Consider the following 18,772-nt stretch of genomic DNA (forward strand, 5'->3'; position numbering starts at 1 on the left):
ATGTGAAAACTACAAGACCATTTTATATTTTCAGTTTTTTTTTTTTCAGAAACATGTTTGGTTTAGAGAGAGAGAGAGGTGTGAAGCAGAGCACCACAGTTGTCCAAGGATCTTTTGCATTGTGGGCGTCCATGTTTCCAATTCGAAGAAACCATACAGAACATTACAAAATTATTTTCAAAAGTTAGGCCACAAAATCTTAAAACTATTCTTCATGGTTTCTTTGGAGAACAAGTTTTAAAGACCCTTGAAAACTCACACCGAACAAGTTTTAATCTAGACTTTTCAAATTTGAAAACAAAAACTTGGGAAATTCCTCAAGAAAACTTACTGAAGTGTTCAATATGAGAGCTGGCTAATGGATTTTTGTTTGCACTCCGAACTTTATTAGAATTCACGTTTTTATATTTTTGACTATTTTAATGAATGAGACAGACACTTGATTGTTCTATCCTTTCAGGACTTGCAGAAAATGCATGCGTATACTATCTTAATTGAAGTGAACTTATTCATCTGTGCATATTGCTTTTTGCAAACTGTTGATCAATTCTTCGCTCTTACCATTCCAATGAGGTATACGGAATTAAATAGCATGCTCAATGGCATTGACAATGTATTTCACATATATGCTAATTGAGTCACTGATAACTTGGGTGCGTTTTTCCTAAATGTCCTCTGTTTCAAATGATTTTCTCTTATTGAGAAGAAAAAGCAATATGTCTCTTATGGGTTTGCGTGTTTAATTCTCTCTCTCTCTCATCAAAATTAAGACTTCCAGCCCCTATGTTCTTTCTTAAATGTCAACCCGCTTTGGCTGTTTGAGATTTTTCTCGTACATAGTTGTTGTTTCCTTTATGTTTTGTTAGGAAAATACCATTCTTCTTGTGAAGTACTCAGTACATTATGTTTGGTATGTGCAACTAGCAAAGAGGAGCAAATTCCACCAGAGCTAGTCTTTACACGATTCGAAAAGGAAGCTGGGATGAAGGCCTTGGTGAAGAAGGAGCTTTTCGATACTCCTAGGATTCCTGATGAGCGAAGATCAGTTGAAATTAACATTCGACAACGCCAACACTGTGTGTGCAGTTATGTGTGCAGTTAAAAACTCTATATGTGAGTGTTGCTTTACTCTTTGCATGTGTATGGGAAGTTATCCACTTTCATATTGTTTCTGAAATTGGTGAACACGATAAATGTCAATCCATAGTTTCGTGAAAATGCACCACAGAATAATGGTGCCCGACGTTGCGTTAAAAGGAAAAAAAAGGTTAGAGTTGTATAAAAAGCTAAAATGCTGAGAAACAATACAGCTTTTAGATTTTAAATTGTCGAAGCACACACAGATACTAATGACTTATTTTGCTAGAACTTTCCTTCTTGTTTAATTTATGTAGGCAGGAATACAAAATAATCACTAGGAATACAGTCTTGCATGCTCGGTGAAAGGAGATGGTTTGCAAATATATATTCCAGCTGAAGAACTGAAAGGTGCTAGGTGAAGAGAAATAAATAAATCCATATCGGAGATAATCAATGGCGGTTGGTCTTAGTATACTTCATGAACTGTCGAAATTAACTTAGCCAAGTTTCTGAGCGGGGAGAGGGAGGGAGGGAGGGATGAAGACAGAGACAGAGCTTACACTGTGCAGGCCTTGACACTAGTTCGGTGCCACTGCGAATTTTGGTTAAGTCATTGTTGACTAATCAATACGTATGTTTTTATTTCCTGACAGTGTGCAATTAGTCAACTTAATAAGTTGGAAGATAGCATATATAAGCGATGGAGCAGGAGGCAACGTCACAACTCGGTAAGCTTATGTCCTGGGGGTTCTTCTCCCCCCTCTCCCTCTCAAATTTTATCAAAGCAGGAAGTTCTCTTTTTCTAATACTGATGAGACTTTGGCTATCACTTTATAAGCTTCAAATGAGCCACCCTTGTCTCCCATGGAAACTATTTTGCCACTATGTTGTGAAAGTTTAAACTCAAGCTTACATGAATAGCTTTAGATTATTTTTATATCTTTGTCCATTGAAGAATGCTTTTCAAGACAAACCTTCAATGTCCGAACTCATCAAGAAAATTTTCATTTGACGTAAGCCCAGGCTTCATCATTGGGGGTGGTTCTTCATGCTTGTTTTTATGTCTCTCTTTCTTGAAGTGCATGAATCTTCTCATCTCTTCGATTTCATTTATTTCAGCTGATTCTTTGGACTAGAAAGATGTTAAGCTTCTTCTTGAACTAATGCTCTGCATACTTCCAATGTTTTGGCTGTGGATTTGCATTCCAAGACCTAATATAGGATTTTTTTCTTATGAAAATAAGTTTATTTTTACAAGCATTTTGAATGGAGGTTTTACCTTTGAATTTATCTTATGATTATTCGTACTACACTGACCAGATTCTTTAGATGGAAAATCAAAAAGCTTGGTGCAAAAAGCATTTGATGGGAGAAAAAGAGATTTGAATGCAGCCATCAATCGCATATGCAAGTTTACTGGTAAGAGTTACTAGTTTTCTCACTTGTTTCCTTCTGACACCTTGCCGAAGAGTTTAGTGACTTCAACTTCGGGAACCAAGATTGTCTTCTGAGATTTAAGGAGCCATTCATCGAGAATCTGTATAAACCAAGCGTTTTTCAGTCGATATTAGAGTCATTGGTTGAACTACTTGACATGGTAGGTCTTTCCTGTAAAACTTTCATTCAAGTCTGTTTCATCTTTTCACAGCTGCTTAAAGTGAGAAAGATAATTTCCTGAACCTGATTAGATCTAAGATTTTGAGGCATTAGCATAGTTGACTAATGTTGATCTGAATAATATTAATCTTGTATGATTAGGTGCTCATATATGTATGATGATATAATTAGCCCTAGAATTGTAACAGTGAGTCTTGTCATTTTGGAATGTTGCAGGGACTGAATCAGTTGTGTCACATTATTGTGGAACCCCTTAGGGATCGCGTTGTGACCGGTCTTCTTCAAGCATCACCGGTGTCACTTTACTTACATAGGGGGATATAAACCTAAATCCATTGTCACTCTTTTATGGTACTTATGCTATTCTTCCGTTGCGAGTTTTCTAACCTATAGATGCAAAACTATTGGAGGAGGATTTAGAAATACTGAAGTTACGTGGATGTAAATACAAGTTACACCTAATATATCTGCAAGAGACATTTGATCAGTGATGTTTGTTGTACTTTTGGACAATGGCACCTCATTATATGTGTGCGTTTACATTACAAGAGTTCTTTATCTCCGGAGAAGATGGGCTTCCATAGGGCGTAGTCGAAAATCAAGTGGCCCGAATCTGTCATGTTATAAGGTTGCATGGTTATGAGATTAGCTGTTTTGCTATACAGTTTATTTCTCCATCAATTGGAGAAAGGATCACAATCTCAAGTAATTTAGTATTCAAAGCTTTATATGTGCCCTAGCTTGGCTGTCTTTTTCGGCCATGGATAATAGACAAGGAAAATCCATTTTCAATAAGTAGAGTTGCAACAAAACTAGATGACCCAAGTCCTCGCTTTATATACACATGAGTCTTTAAATTAAGATATTGAGCTATCACATGAATCTCATTTTTACCTCTATGGATCTCAAAAGGAACGTAGATTATAAATAAAGCATACATGAAAATCTTAAGTTCTATCTCCTAGCAAAATCCATATATTTCCCATCTTGATATCTAGATGTGCAATTTGTCCTTGATCATTTGAGTACTACAAATAATTATCCGCTAAATCATCTCTTGTAGACGTGAGAACTGATCGACTACTCAAAATCTGCAAGTAGCATGGAAATGCAAAGTGACATAAGCAAGCTTGGCGCCAACTCTAACACACTTATGAGAATATTAGGCCCGCAGGAGTGACTCAGAGGCGTCGCAATTACTTAAAAAAGCAGTATAAATTGCCCAAATCTTCTGCTTAGGGTAGCTTTTACGTAACCTTGGGATCATCACCGTCAAGCCGTTTAAATAGTGTGATGGTTCTTCCTAAATGAAACTTGTATCTCCACAACATTCATTGTGCTTTACCTTTATTCATTACTTCTTTGTTGTAACGATAAAGATTCTTGAACAAATTCCATCGAATGTTTTTGTAATTAGCTGAAATAAGTGTTCTTTCCTTTAAGAGACATTTCTGAACGCCATATTCCCAAGTCATAGTTGTGCAAATCCATGACTAATAACTTGAAGCCAAGTGTGGGAAATTGAACATTTTGTATGTGCTCTTGTTTGCGGTAAAAAAAAAAAAAAAGGAAGCTAATGCCTTCTGCATGAGATTAATCAAGGTCCGTACTTTGGCTTTCGGGCTTTTTTGGATTTTCTCTTAGCCTCTATTAATTTTGTGAAAAATGAATGATTTAAAAAATATTTGTCTAAAATGTTTGCTTGCATCTCTTGGAATATATTAGTTAATAATTTTTTTTAATTATTGACAATAATTTACGTTTAAATATTTTCTTGGATGATGGAAATATCTTTTGTTAATTCATTTTTAAGAGAGATACAAGCGATTATTTTTAGGAAAGTATTTTTCAAATCATTCGTTTTCGAGAAACAAATACACCCTTAATTTTGTTAGAATTTCTTGAGGAATTACCTCTTAACTTGCAATTCTATTTCTTTGTATGATAAAGTCAAAGCAGTTCCATCCTACGAGCTAAACTCCAATAACATGAGAAGTCTTAATATCATTCGTCTTAAGAAAAGCACCAAATTTTCTCCGTGTGGATTGCTTGATAAATATTTTAAATAGATTCTCGTAATTGGCTATTTAAAATATTCGTTGGTGCCTTTGAGAGGTATGAGACTAGTCTTATCATCAGCAGAGAGAGAACATGAGGACTCCAAAAGCGATTTCACGGTGATGCCAAAAGCCCAGCAAGAAATGAAATTAACGTAGCAAAATAAAGAATATGTTCCATGAAATAAAAAATTCCTTCCTGGTCTAGAAGTTATTACCTTCCCTTGTCCCACTTCCCAATCTCAAGTTATTCCCATTTTTCCCTTCTTGGGTCCTTTTCTTTGGTAAATAGAGGAAAGCTATAACCTCTTGACACAATCAGGAATCTTCAAGTTGAACCCAAACAAAGCCGTCGTATGTTTTTGTAATTACCTGAAATAAGTGTTCTTTCCTTTAAGAGACAGTTCTGAACGTCATATTATTAAGCTATAGTTGTGCTAATCCATGACTAATAACTTGATGCCAAGTGTCGGAAGTGGAACATTTTGTATTTGCCCTTGTTTGCTGTAAAAAAGGAAGCCGATGCCTTCTGCATGAGATTAATCTTGCAATTCTGTTTCTTACTGACGGTGAAGACAAAGCAATTCTATCCTATGAGTTAACGCACGACAAAATGTTTCACGTAGATTCTCGTCTCTAACTCATAAAGCATGGACGTCATTGGTAAAATATTTGTCGGAGAGCCTTGGAGAGATATGAGACGAGTGGAGAGGGAACATCAGGTGTCCGAGAAACGAATTCACGGTGATTCCAAAAGCGTAGCAAGATACGAAATCGATGTAGCAAAGTAAAGAATATATTATGTCCCACGCTAGTTCCACGAAAGAAATAATTCCTTCCCTAGTCCAGAAGGGATTACCTTCCCTAGTCCCACTTCCCATTATCAACTTATTCCCTCTATTCCCCTTTTTTGGTCCTTTACTTCCATAAATAGGGGGAAGGTATTACCTCTTGACAATAATGAAAAGCTTGGAGCTCTGTGCTTCCATTTTTCGTGGACAATCAAATTTTTGCTGTTGCCCCCTAGTTCTTCTCTGCCTGTTGCCTTCAATGCCTGGGATCATGAAACACCAAATTCTCTTTGCCAATCTATGTAAGTGTCGTTCGTAAAGCTTTTCCAGCTACTATTTACAACGGCAGTTTATTAGTATTCAGATATCTTCACCATATCTTCTATATCCTATTCCAATATCATTTCATTTAATAATGCAAATGTCTGTGGATAAAGACGTGTCTGGTTACATGAAAGATTTGATATCTAAAGTGCAATCCTGGGAAAAGGACATGTCGGCTATATTCACTGACGTTGAAACCAATGTTAACATTGCTGAGAAAAAGCTTGGCGACTTAGAGCAACTTGTGCAAGAATACGGGAAGAAGATCAAGAAGGCTAAGTCCTCAAGACACCGACAGCAACCTCCAGATATCTCTGAAGATTCAAAAGAAAGCACATGCGATAGCCATCTTGTGAAGAACCTTCAGCTTATTTATCACAATATGAGTCCTCAGTTGAAGCTATGCCTTCTTTCTTTCGCGATTTTTCCCAAAGATTCCATTATAAAAAAGAGAAGTTTAATTTATTGGTGGATAGGAGAGAGCTTAGTTTCTGAAAGACAAGACAAGACGGCAGAGCAAGTAGGCGAAGAAGTCTATGAGAAGCTTATAAAACAAGGCCTAATTGAACCCGACGATAACAATCCAAGCCCTCTCATGAATAGATGTAAAATACATCGATGCACCCATTACATGCTTACCTGCCTGGCACGAGAAGCGGGGTTCTTCTATTTCAATTCGAAGGATGAAACGTCTCCTGAGGTTCTCCTAAAGTGCCCCTGTAGCAGCAGCCGCCTGCTCTTATTAGATGGAGCAAACAGTCCACCAGGTGGAGAACCAGCTGAAGTTGAAGATCGGTCCACGGTGTTCAATGTTAATCAGATAATACTTAATCTTCCACCCCAATGGCTTTTGAAGATGAAAAAATTGACAGTTCTTCAACTAGGACGGTGGATGTACTCCCCAAACCATCATATTGAAGTTGATGATCAGAGATTCTTGAATGATATCGGGGTTCATCATCGGCATTTGAAGTTCCTAAGTCTTCGAGGAATTTCTAGGATCACGTCTCTTCCTGATTCTATTGTCCAACTAGTCAGCCTAGAGATTCTTGACCTCCGAGCGTGCCACAATTTGGAAGAGTTGCCTGAAAAAATAGCATCATTGAAGAAGCTCACGCACCTGGATGTATCGGAATGTTACCTTATAGAGCGCATGCCGAAAGAGACTGAGAAACTGTCCTCCCTCCAGGTCTTAAAAGGGTTTGTTATAGGGACTGCGAGGAATAATCCATGCAAGATCAGTGATTTGGGAAATTTGACTAAACTGAGACGGCTAAGTATATACATAGGCCGTGGAGCAGCCATAAATGATATGGATTTTGCATCGTTGAAGGATGTTGCATCTCTTTGCTCTCTAACCATCTCATGGGGAGTCACTTCTTCGGCACTGCACGCAAAGGGTGCTGTTGATTGGGATTTTCCACAACAACTGGAGAAACTAGAGCTCATAGGTATGCCAGAGAAGAGGATGCCAGACTTGAAGAATGTAAGGAAGCTGTACATCATTGGAGGGAAAGTTGCGAGCTTGGATCCCCTGCAACAGATTGAATCAGTTGAGATATTGCGGCTGAAGCACCTTAAGGAGTTGAGAATTGGAAACACGGAAGAGGTGCTGAAAAAGTTTCCCCGGTTATTTTACTATGAGAGCAGAAATTGTGCTGACGGCAATAAGTTGTGGTACAAGGGTAGGGAAATTAACAAAGGATCGTGAACCATTATTAAGAAGCCCATGAGAGAAAAACTAGAGCTTGTAGAGAAACTGTTCTCATTTGAGAAAGACTGATGTGACAGTCAGGCTCATGAGCTAAAACTGTAACTTGACAAATGCATTGTCCTTCGCTACTGAAGCTTTGTCTCATTTGTTGTCTTCTAATTTCTATTGTAATGATTTTCAATGGTCATTTGTATAACATCTTTAAATTAATTCACTTGAGATATTATCTATTTCGGCCCATCCCATTCCGAACCTCTCAATTTTGTCCTTTGGCATACAGTCGGGTGTTAGGATTAGATGCACAAATACAATGGAATAAAGAGTAAAGGCAAGAAAGAAAAATTGAGACACAAGATTTATACTGGTTTACACTTAAACTAGGGCTACATCCAACAGAAGATCTCACTATAATTAATATCTTCCACCCCTCTATCACAACTCTCGGTTATAAGAGATTGCGATTATATATAAGTGGCACAAGGAAACCCTAGGGATCAAGAAAGCCCTATATCACTTGATCGGTATTCATGAACTCAAACTCAAACTACTAATAAAATATGAGTCTAAACTATAAAGCCACTAGGCAGTCTAAGATTGCTACCCTCTTCGACCCTCATCAAGGTGTCCTTGGACCTCTAACTGCTCACTTAGTAGCTATTCATGAGCGGGACTTCCTATTAATGGAGAATATGAACAACACCTGAATATGAGGCACTTCCTTAGAAGGTTACCCATCTTGGGAGTGCTCCCAAGCACGCTTAGCCCTGGAGTTCCAAAACGAAGCTTGCCCTTATGTCAAAATATGCCTCTATGACTTAATTCTAATTTTCACATATATATCTAGGCATGGTTCCACCTGTTCATTGTGCAATTTGATTTAGTACTACCCCTTTGGCCAATCTAGAAGCCTATCAAAAGTCGCTTCTTTTCCAAACTCTCTAGCCTTGGCAATCACTTCCCACCTTTTGTCATACTGGGTCATTACAATTTATTTGCTCCGTTGAAAGTATGAGATTGTTACAATTTATTTGCTCTGCTAAAAGTATGGGACTTAAATTTGTTTGGGATATTTGGTCATTTGATAGTAAAAGTAGTCACCAATATCAGTGGAGCTTTTTTTTCTTTTAATTGCTGAATTGTTTATGTCAGCAAAGTTATAACTGAGTAGAATGAGCAGGCAAGAATTGTTTACACTTTATTTTTGTTAATTAAATAAATAAATACGGCAAAAAGTATACATAGCCAAAACATAAAAATAAGTGAGCATGAATAAAAGGGGCCATATAAAGAAAGGAATTTACAAAAAAATAAAAATAAAAATGAAAGTAAATTTTTTACAACTGGCCTGCTTGGGACAGGTTCAATCTGGCCCGCTTGAGCCTAACGCGCACATTGGCTCAATCCTTATCACGTTTGCCAATTTTCTCCGGCCCAGCCCTTTCCTTGTTTTCTTTCCTCCTTAATTTTTATTTTTTTCAATTTACACACACATTTATGTGTTTTTTTTATCCCGGAATCGCTTTCGATTTGAAGTATATGTTTTCAGCGATGTTAACATTGTCGGTGAGGTTTGATGATGGCCCAAGAAATAACTAGTGATGATGTCCTAGTGATGGTCAGTGAGGTTGGTTATCAACGTGGGATTGGTTGAGATTTTAGCATGAGTTCGTATAATGAAATTTAGTGTTGAGTTCGTTGATGGAGAAGCTTCAGTGATGTAGATGTCTTGGTGAAGAAGACAGACTCGGGCAGAAGATGAACAAGAAGGGAAACAAAAAAGTAAAATAAAAAGTGAAAAAAAAATCAAATATAATAAAGATCGGGTCAGATCCGGTTATTTGAGCCGGATCGGGTTGTGGTCTGGGTCGGATTGGAAGTTGTGCTGAGAAGTCAATCTGGGCAAAGATATGGATAGATGAGTCGGGCCAAGTGTTCTGATTGAGAATGCCTGGCTAAAGAGTCGGGCTGAAAGCCGAGCCAGGAAAATGGGCTGAATATTGGTGGGGCTGAGTTTTGAATATAGACTTAAATGGACTAAAGACCAAAAAGTTGGAAATTTGGGTTTGAGCCATTGGATTTTGCTCGAGCCCATCAAATCATGACCCTATTCGGACTGGGTCTTAGAGGCTGGTCCGAATCCAACCGGGTACCCCAACCCAATCCGAGTCCCTTTTTCCAAAATTTAAAATAAATAAAATATCAGAAGAAAAATTCAAAAATTAGAAAATTTTTAGAAATTAGTTGTTGGCTAGTTTCATTTGATTTTTTTTTTTATGCGTCAATTTTAGTTTAGAGTTAGTTTAGCATAAAAGAATGTGAAAATCTTTTGATAAAACATGAACACAATCATTAAATTCTAGGATGCTGTTTAGACACTTTCATTTCTATTTTACTTGATTGCACTCTTTCAAAACATTAATTTTTTTTCCTTTTCTTAAAATGGGTAGGATGAATTTTAGGATCTTTGATTAGTAAAAGGTTGCTCTAATACCCTAGTTAGCAAATAGTCATACTTTGGTACCGAAGGGCACTAGTTAGAGGGACTAGTGTAATCAAGTCTTCAATACCTACATTTCTAGTTACCTAGACAGTGAGGTATTATCACTTACCTCATTAGACTAATGGCGACTCCTTACATAGAATTTTTAGGATCAATTCCAATTTAAATTACAAATCCCATGTCACATGAGGAATGATATTGAGAGAGACCTTGTTTATGATTGAGGGTTCGTTTGCAGTGTTATTGAGTAATGATCCATTCGAGATCTAAGCCTATATGTACCATTTGAGCCGTCTCATCAACACCTCAAGGATAGGTCGCGACAACTTGGCGACTTAAGAACTTAAACCTAGTATAACTTGGTTGTTTAGTAAAAATGGTTTCATGGCAGCGCATGCCGTGAAGGATGAGGTAAGATTGCTAATGTTGTATTAAATGTTGATATAGGTTGGGAGTCATTAGGGGCGAAATGATTGTTGACCTATTTGTTTTGCATATGAGTGTTATGTTTTTGTGGAGGAAATTAAAGCGGTATTTTGATATTAAGTACTGTGCATATGCTTACACACTTTAGCACTATACCTTTTGCACACACGGCTTGCAATTAAACCTCGGCCGCACCATCAAGCATCACTTAGGAGGTGTCCAGAATCAATTAGACCATCCGTAGTTAACGATTGTGGGAAAATCATTCTCAATCTCGCTCATTTCCTCGAAAGAAATAAGTCTAATCCAACCACAATTTGCAATATTAGGAAAAGGCTTACTATTTCGTTGAGATGAGAGCCTTGAGCCTATAGTATACCTTACCCTTATATGTCAAAACCAATGAATTGATCTCATTTTTAAGAATAGAAACAACCCTTTGGAAAGGGTTGCAAAGTGAACAGATTATTATTTTTTTAATAGAATTCCAGATTTTATAATTTCTATAAAATAATGATTGAACAAATATAACCTTTCAAAGGCTAAGAAATTATGTCTAAACATGTTGCAACCTAACCTCGGGTGGAACCACTTAGAGGTTCGACTAATGAATTACTAAGACTAAACTTAACTTAGGCTTTTCCAAGCCCATACCAATTCGTGAAGTTTTTAGTGTGATAATGATTTTTATCTAGGAGTCATCACCAACCGGTTTATGGTGAATCGATTAGACATCGAGTTAAAATATTGAGAGAAATATCTTACTTCTACGAACCAAATATCAAATAAGTTTGGGAACTTAAATTACTTGAAAAGCTCGAACAACCTTCAACAAAAGAGTACCTATACCCGAAATTGACAAGGGTGGATAGGTAGAGAATATCTAGGGGTGTGAGACAACTCTCTTTAAGGAACTCGACAAAATAGCCCCGTAATGTCGGGAGAAGGGTTGCCTCCTCACAAAGGGGGTCGCAGTGACCAGGCCCGAGTGACTGTTTACCAAAACACAGGTCTTCGCCATTCTCTTTTATTTTCAACAAATATTTTGCATGTAACTTGAATTGATTTTAGGCTATCTCTGACATATAAGGAGGTCATGCGGGTGTATAACCATTATTGAACACTAACAAAAAAACAGGGCAACAAATAAATTGCAATAATATGGAGCAAATACTTACCTTGATGCAATGTAAGCATCTGTGACAATTATTAATTAGAAACACATATTCGACCTATGTGTAATTTCTAATTATGACACAATTCCACTCAAATCTCTTCTTACCTTGATGCAATGCAAGCATCTACAACAATTATTAATTACAAACACATATTCGACCTATATATTATTTCTAATTATGACACGATTCCACTCAATTTTTTTTTTTTTTGAATTTTCTCTTATTTAAATGAAATTTAAACTATATGTCACACAATTTAACTAAATGGCCAGATTATGATGACAAACAATAGTTTAAATGCGACTACCCTACATGACATGCGACCTTAATTAAATAACTCTACATGACATACGACCCGATTAAACAAACCTATCATGCAATTACTAAATGACACACATCTATGACATGCATTAATTACATGACCTAAACTATATGACACGGTAGATGACTTGGATGTGATGCATCTAATCTGTATGACATAGTTCAAATTTAGAAACATCTAATCAACTTGATTATTCCATGAATAAAATCAATAAATTAATTATAAGCTTTAAATATCAAAATATTAATTTTAAAATTTTTTGAGAGAATTAATTATTCCATTTAAAGCCTTATACATAGAATAAATCTAAAGCCTAAAACCAATGTGTTGTTGCGAATTAGGAAACAAATCATAATGAATATTGCCTATCACTCAAATATGTAAATGTAGACAACAATCTTCCAAATTAGGCAACAAAATATCTAAATCAAATTTAGACAAGATAATTACCTATTTTGAGGATTGCATTTCCAAATTTGAACCGACGAGTGACGAGACGGCCAGCAATGATGTATGATTCACGACAAGGATGACCGTCGGCTTGGCTCGCAGCTCATGGTGCTCGTGGTGGCTTACGGCACGTTGACAGTGGGAAATCGTCGCAGAACGGGGAGGCAGATCACGGGCTAGGGAGTCTCGATTCAAGGGACGGATCTTTGGGGAGGCCTATAGCAGCTAATGAGAACGTCAATCTAATGGAGTGCCGCCAATGCACATGTGTATTCAAGTGCGAGTCCCTCCTGGAGTCGTATTGACTATTTAATTGAAACTCATCCGGTATCTGTTCGGATAAAAAAAAGAAATAACAAAGACCCAAACTCTTCTCTTGCAAGTGGTTTTGATTTGGCCTAAGTAGAGAATTTCATGTTCCGTCGTGTGCCGCTCCCCGAGCTTCTCTTTTCTCCACCGGTCTGCTGTATGGATTATGTCATCTCCGTGAGATGACCCAACCTGCACAAGAAAGATTCAGGAGTAATGGCCAAATAGCCACGCAACTGCTCACGATGAGGACTGGCCGGGACTGGAGGAACAGTGCAGCGACAAAGGCGGATCAGATGCAGCTCGGTTGGTCACGGCAAGGCCGTCGGCAGCAGCAGCAGCATCCCCGGAGCAGGAAGTTATTGCAGCGCGAAGTAAAAACAGAACAAGCTTGGCTCGCCGCTATTAGGCTTCCTGAATCAGGGCGGCGGCGAAGACATCGTCATTGTCAGAGGCATCCGCGCGGTGAAGGAGAGCAGAGGCTCGTCAGTGCAAAGACCTCCGCTGTGCGGGGCAGCAATTCATTGGCTGGTGTCGCAATTTGGCGAGGCAGAAAAACGGCAGTGAGGTGCTGGATGGACGTCGGCGCGGCCACAGCACGGTAATACCAGTCGTGACTGAGGAGATGAGCGCGCCCGAGGATGAAGACAACCACTCTTTCTGTCTTGTATTTTTCTGTGCGTCCTCCTACCACTCACGTTTTCCTCTCAATGGCCGTGTATTCTATTGTGTGGCTCCTCTTTTTAGCTATGCAATGGTCTATTTATACCGTATAGGAACCGACCTCCTCATTCCATGAACAAAGTAACGAGGCTTGACAAAAGTCTAATACAATATTATCACGAGCTCAATCCAATTAATCAATTAAGCTAAAAATCATTTATTTGAGTCCATCCGCCGCCAATCTGATTAAAATGCAAGCATAAGAGCCTATTAACTACTAATGCAGATGCTCCTAATAACTTCATGCAATTTTAAATAACATTTCTGTTTAGAGGCTGAAATTTAGTCCCTAATTTTCTATGTAATTAATAATTAAATGAAATGCCAAAATTTAAGTGTCAACAGAATAAATACAATCTTTCAAGGGTTATAAAAGTGCTTAAGGAAAAAATAATAAAATAATTTGAAATTAAATAATAATAAAAAGTAGTCAAACTCTATTGCAAACACTCACATTGTTTCAATATTACGCATATGTTATTTTATAAAGTCGAATTTTAATAAATAAATAATTCCTATTGTATACCATACCCTTTGTTGTAAAAAATGATGAATTTAGTTTAGTCTTTAGAACAAAAGCTACCCTTTAGGCAGGGTTGCAAAGCAAACGGATGTTTTTGTTTTTGTTTTTATAGAATTCCAAATTTTATAATTTCTAAAAAATAATGATTGAACAAATATAACCTTTTAAAGGTTAAGAAATTATGTCCAAGCATGTACAATTTTCGAAAGGTTATAAGAGAGCCTAATAACAAGTAAGCAAAAATAATAATAAAATTTGGAAAACATGATAATAAAAAATAACCTTCTTTATTGCAAAAAGTCACATTGTTTCAATAGTAAGCATATGTTATTTTATGAATATGAATTCAATAAAAAAATAATAATAAATAAGGATTAGTGCCATTAGTAGACATAGTTAGGGAGGCATAGTTCGTGAGGCTTAAGTGCGCCTAATAACCCCCCTCCACGCGGGTACTGTTGGTCTAGCCCACTTAACACAATGTCTTCATTTGAACAAGCTAGATCCTGTTAAAAAAAAAAAAAAAAAAACAAGCTAGATAATATCCACACTTATATAGTAGCTCATACACTCTTAACTTTTTTATGTGGGATAAGAAAAAACACAATTTTGTTTGTTTTAGAAACAAACAACCTATAGTTCGTGGGTATCTCCAAACAATTTTGTATTCTCTTTGCCAAAAGGCACTCCAAGAGAAAACCTATTTGTCTCTCTCCGAGCAAGTTATGAAGTGCTTTACTTGGGGATGGAATGTGACTAAAGATTGATGATGAAGCCCTCTCCTATTCAAGAATGAAATAATAAGGAATCGCCGTAGGCGGAGCAGCTCGAAGAGCTTCCCTTCATTCGCTTTGTGGGGGCCGCACAGCACATAGTTGGAAATCAAAAGGCCCATACTACCTGCCTAACCCTTCAAGCTTTTCATTGAACTCCCTCAAGCCAGTCATCCGTGCACCAAATTTCATCCACCACAGGCTTCGTGATGCTAAAATGGCTTAATTCATCAATATCATAGCCTAACTCCTTGAAAAACAAACACTATCACCTTAGGCTTGTCCACTTATTTTCCTAAGGATGCGATGAACATAGCCATATCCTGGGATGAAAAGTTGTGGACACATCTGATCATTAGAAAAGACTACGTGCCAAAGTTGTTTTCTTTGTTCCGCATGTACATGTCGTTAAGATTATGTGTCAAGTTTGAATTTGTGAAACGTGACTCAAATTAGAGGATGTTGATCGAAATTCTTGACTGACTCCGTGATGGAGTCTTTGTCTGTATTGGAGCTTGAACTCCATATACATTAGTCACTAAAAAATGTAGGATAAAGTTGGACGTCAATTTCTTTCCTTGCTTAATAGTGGTCGGTCAACAAGGGTTTGACCATGACATAGACTCCTATATGTCTCTTCTATTTCGACCACACCATAGCCTTTTTCTTTAGAAGGAGCTGCACAAGAAAACAAAGGATAAAAAAAAAAAATAAAAAAAATGACGGATGTCTCTGTTTAGAGTTTCCTTTGGCGCACTCACAGAGTGAATAGAAGTTTTGTGCTGTGAATTTTACATTCAATTGAGGTATTTATTTGTAAATATTATCGGTTGTGATGTAATTTAAGTATGGAAAACACTTTAAGTGTTAAGTGTGTGAGTGATTGTAACTACATGATTCTTCGATTTTCAATAGATTATTTACTACTAGCTCTCTCCATGGATAGATATCGATGCTCGGATCAAATTATGCGAATCTCATATTTTTTTACCGTTTCTCATTTATTTCTTAGGTGATTTTGCATTGATTTGATTGTAAGATCCATCAGTCCTACATCCCAACCACCCTCAATCCACATCAAGAAGATTCATTACGGATTAAATCTCTGTGGTAAGATATTGTGTATTCCTTTACGAGATTGAGAGATTATCTCATGAAAAACTGTGACGTATTCTATGATAGTATCTAAGTCATTCGAGTATGGTTATAATCTCCATCATATCTCTTGATATATAATGAAATCATGTGACGGTCTACCTGTGTGGTAGTTCAAATTGATTGATTCACGTAAATATAATGTCCATTTTTTTAAAATTTGTTTATTTTACTATACAATCATTTGTTTTCACAACACTTTAATCCGGTAGTGAATTCAGCTTAGTTGTACAAGAAGAAAACCGTTTCTTTGGGGTGTGAAGGAAAACATAATTAGGATGAAATGTATCACCCCCCAAATCCAACAAAAATAAGGGATGACAGGATCATCCTTTCACACGAAGGACATAGCCTTAACCACAACTGATAACTTATTATCAAAATATATATGATAAGGTAGTAGGTTGTTTCCAACATTAGAGTTTCTAAAATGCATCATTAAGAATACTTACATCTTAGAGGTTAGCTAAACACATTGAGTATCAACTCACAAATCATATAACTAGCTAAGCTCATACCAAAATCCTACCACAATAAGTTCCTAGTTGACAATATTCTCGCCTACTCGCCGCTAATCACCGACCTAAAAAATTGAAAGATAAGTGGAATAAACAACTAAGAGTAGTATATCTATTGTAAGCAAATAGAGTAGATACTATGCATGTTTATAATGCAATACCAAAATTAAATACCCCAATCCAGTAAATAGCAAGCTTACAAGATCAAAATGAATTTATAATATTACAACATATAGAAGAAATATATTTTTCATTAATAATATCAAAATAGATAATTAATGGTCTAGTCCATTGACAAATCTCAAATCACACATTAATAGTCTATTCCATTTACCAAATTTGTATCGCATCACATCTTAAGGCCCTTGAGGTAGCTCCCGCAAAACTCACTTCATCTTATAGTACTTAGCCTTTGAGTAGTACAAAGTCCCAAAGGTGGCTTTAACAAGATTTGTGTCGCTGTAGAATACTTAGCCATTGACTAACACATATCAATAGTATAAGACCCTAGAGATGGCTTCCATGAAATGACGTTTTCATGTAACACTTAGTTATTGACTAATGTATATCAATAATACAAAGTCCTAGAGGTAGCTCATGCAAATTTACTTTATTATGTATCACTTAGTCCTTTATTGGTCCATAATCACAATTGGCTTCACAAATCAAAACATAGCCTTTCACAAATTAATTCTTTTCATAAAACCAATCAAGAATCTGTATTATAAATTGGTTTCATATACCAAATCAAATCACCTCTCATAAACCATTCTCAAAGTCAATGTAATTCTTACACAAAAAGGTTTCACAAACCCAAAATATATCATCTTTCTCAATTTCGTTGATTAGACAGAGTATATATATTTCAGAAGATATTTTTCACATCATTTCGAATTCATTTTAGAATTCATGTCATTAATCAGTTCACAAGGTAATACACAAATATATACTTTCACAACACCTTCCATAAAACACTTCTCAAACCATTCTTAAATAATAGAAAAGCAGTAAATGCCTTTTTAGGTTTTTATGCAATAAAAATGTATTTCATAACTTATAATATATCAAATTTCTATAACTTCAAGAGATGAGTTTACAAATTTATACAAGATATATCACTACAAGCTTGGGAATGTCCAAAACCAACAACACTCAACTAAACGATCCAATGACTTGTAATCCTAACAATTAAACGAGAATCAACATCAAATCTAAGTAAAATACTACAACAATTGCAAAACAGCTATGCTAAACTTAAACACTGGCAAAACAACTCCTATGCCCTAACAAAATTCTCAACCGAATGGGATATTTGAAGTTATTTCGAACGTGGTGCTTCTACACAAAACTTGATCGTACCTTAACTCTCTATACTAAATCCCATTTCAAGTGAGCTTATAGTTAAAAAGAAGAGCGCTCAAAGCACTAGAAAACCCATAGATTGGCTAACCCAAATATTGAGTCAAAAAGCGACAAAATTTGGCCAGAAAATTGTTAGTCACACATTGTTCATTGCATATGGGAAACTTTGAAAATTTGTTTCGGACAAATCTTAATCTCAATCAAGTTTCGTAAAATATGATAACTCCACAATTCTCGAAATTATCATTCCCTCATAATTTCTCGGCTTAACAACTTTTAAATTGGACCTTGCAATTCCAATATAACTAATTCTGAATTTGAGTTATAATTGCGAAAATCATTTCGATTAAATGAACAAAGAGCTTAAATCCTTACTAGGCATTGCAATTCAAACTTTAATCAATTTGTCGGGGTGCTCGAATTGTAAATGCCTTGTTCCCAGGTTTATCAATTTAGTTTTTTTTTCTTGGTAAAGCTTATCAATTTAGGTTCAGTAGGAGTAAAAAGAGTAAAACAATATGTTTGGCTTAGTTTTGATTCCCTTTTCCCCGGTTCAAACATAACACTACTTAATAGCCACAAACATTTCAGCATTTACATTGGTTTGATCACGTATATGAAGGATATGTAATTTTGCGGAAAATGCTTTCCTTTTGGACAAGAAAATATATTTTTGACAAAATGACTGATATTTAGTTCTTTTGACTTGAGAATGTTACTTTCTATTGCCGATTCAACATTAAATTTGCGACATGAAAAATAAACCAATGCAATTGGATGTAATTTGTGTGAACTTCAGTTCAAAGAAATGCAAAGGAACTCAAGATATTGGAGAAATTGAACAGCTAGAGTTTATAGGGAAGGACACTTCAGCAAGGTACTCTCATAGCAAATAAGCACACTCATTACAAGAAGAAACGAAACAAAGGTGTAAACAAAGTGACATTCCT

The 18,772-nt window shown here is 36.4% G+C and overlaps 1 protein-coding gene across 1 annotated transcript; it reads left to right on the top strand.

Moving 5' to 3' along the window:
- Positions 1 to 5,728: 5,728 nt before the first annotated feature.
- LOC104423569 (disease resistance RPP13-like protein 4) lies at positions 5,729 to 7,787 on the top strand. The gene has a single exon (XM_010036040.3). It carries the CDS (start codon positions 5,961 to 5,963, stop codon positions 7,578 to 7,580), a length of 1,620 nt encoding a protein of 539 aa, XP_010034342.3. The 5' UTR covers positions 5,729 to 5,960; the 3' UTR covers positions 7,581 to 7,787.
- Positions 7,788 to 18,772: the final 10,985 nt, after the last annotated feature.

Source organism: Eucalyptus grandis, chromosome 10, assembly GCF_016545825.1.
Source record: "Eucalyptus grandis isolate ANBG69807.140 chromosome 10, ASM1654582v1, whole genome shotgun sequence".
NCBI lineage: Eukaryota > Viridiplantae > Streptophyta > Magnoliopsida > Myrtales > Myrtaceae > Eucalyptus > Eucalyptus grandis.

What these genes read in the sequence shown, in the direction of transcription:
- LOC104423569 (XM_010036040.3), top strand. Translation starts at nt 5,961, where the DNA reads ATGCAAATGTCTGTGGATAAAGACGTGTCTGGTTACATGAAAGATTTG.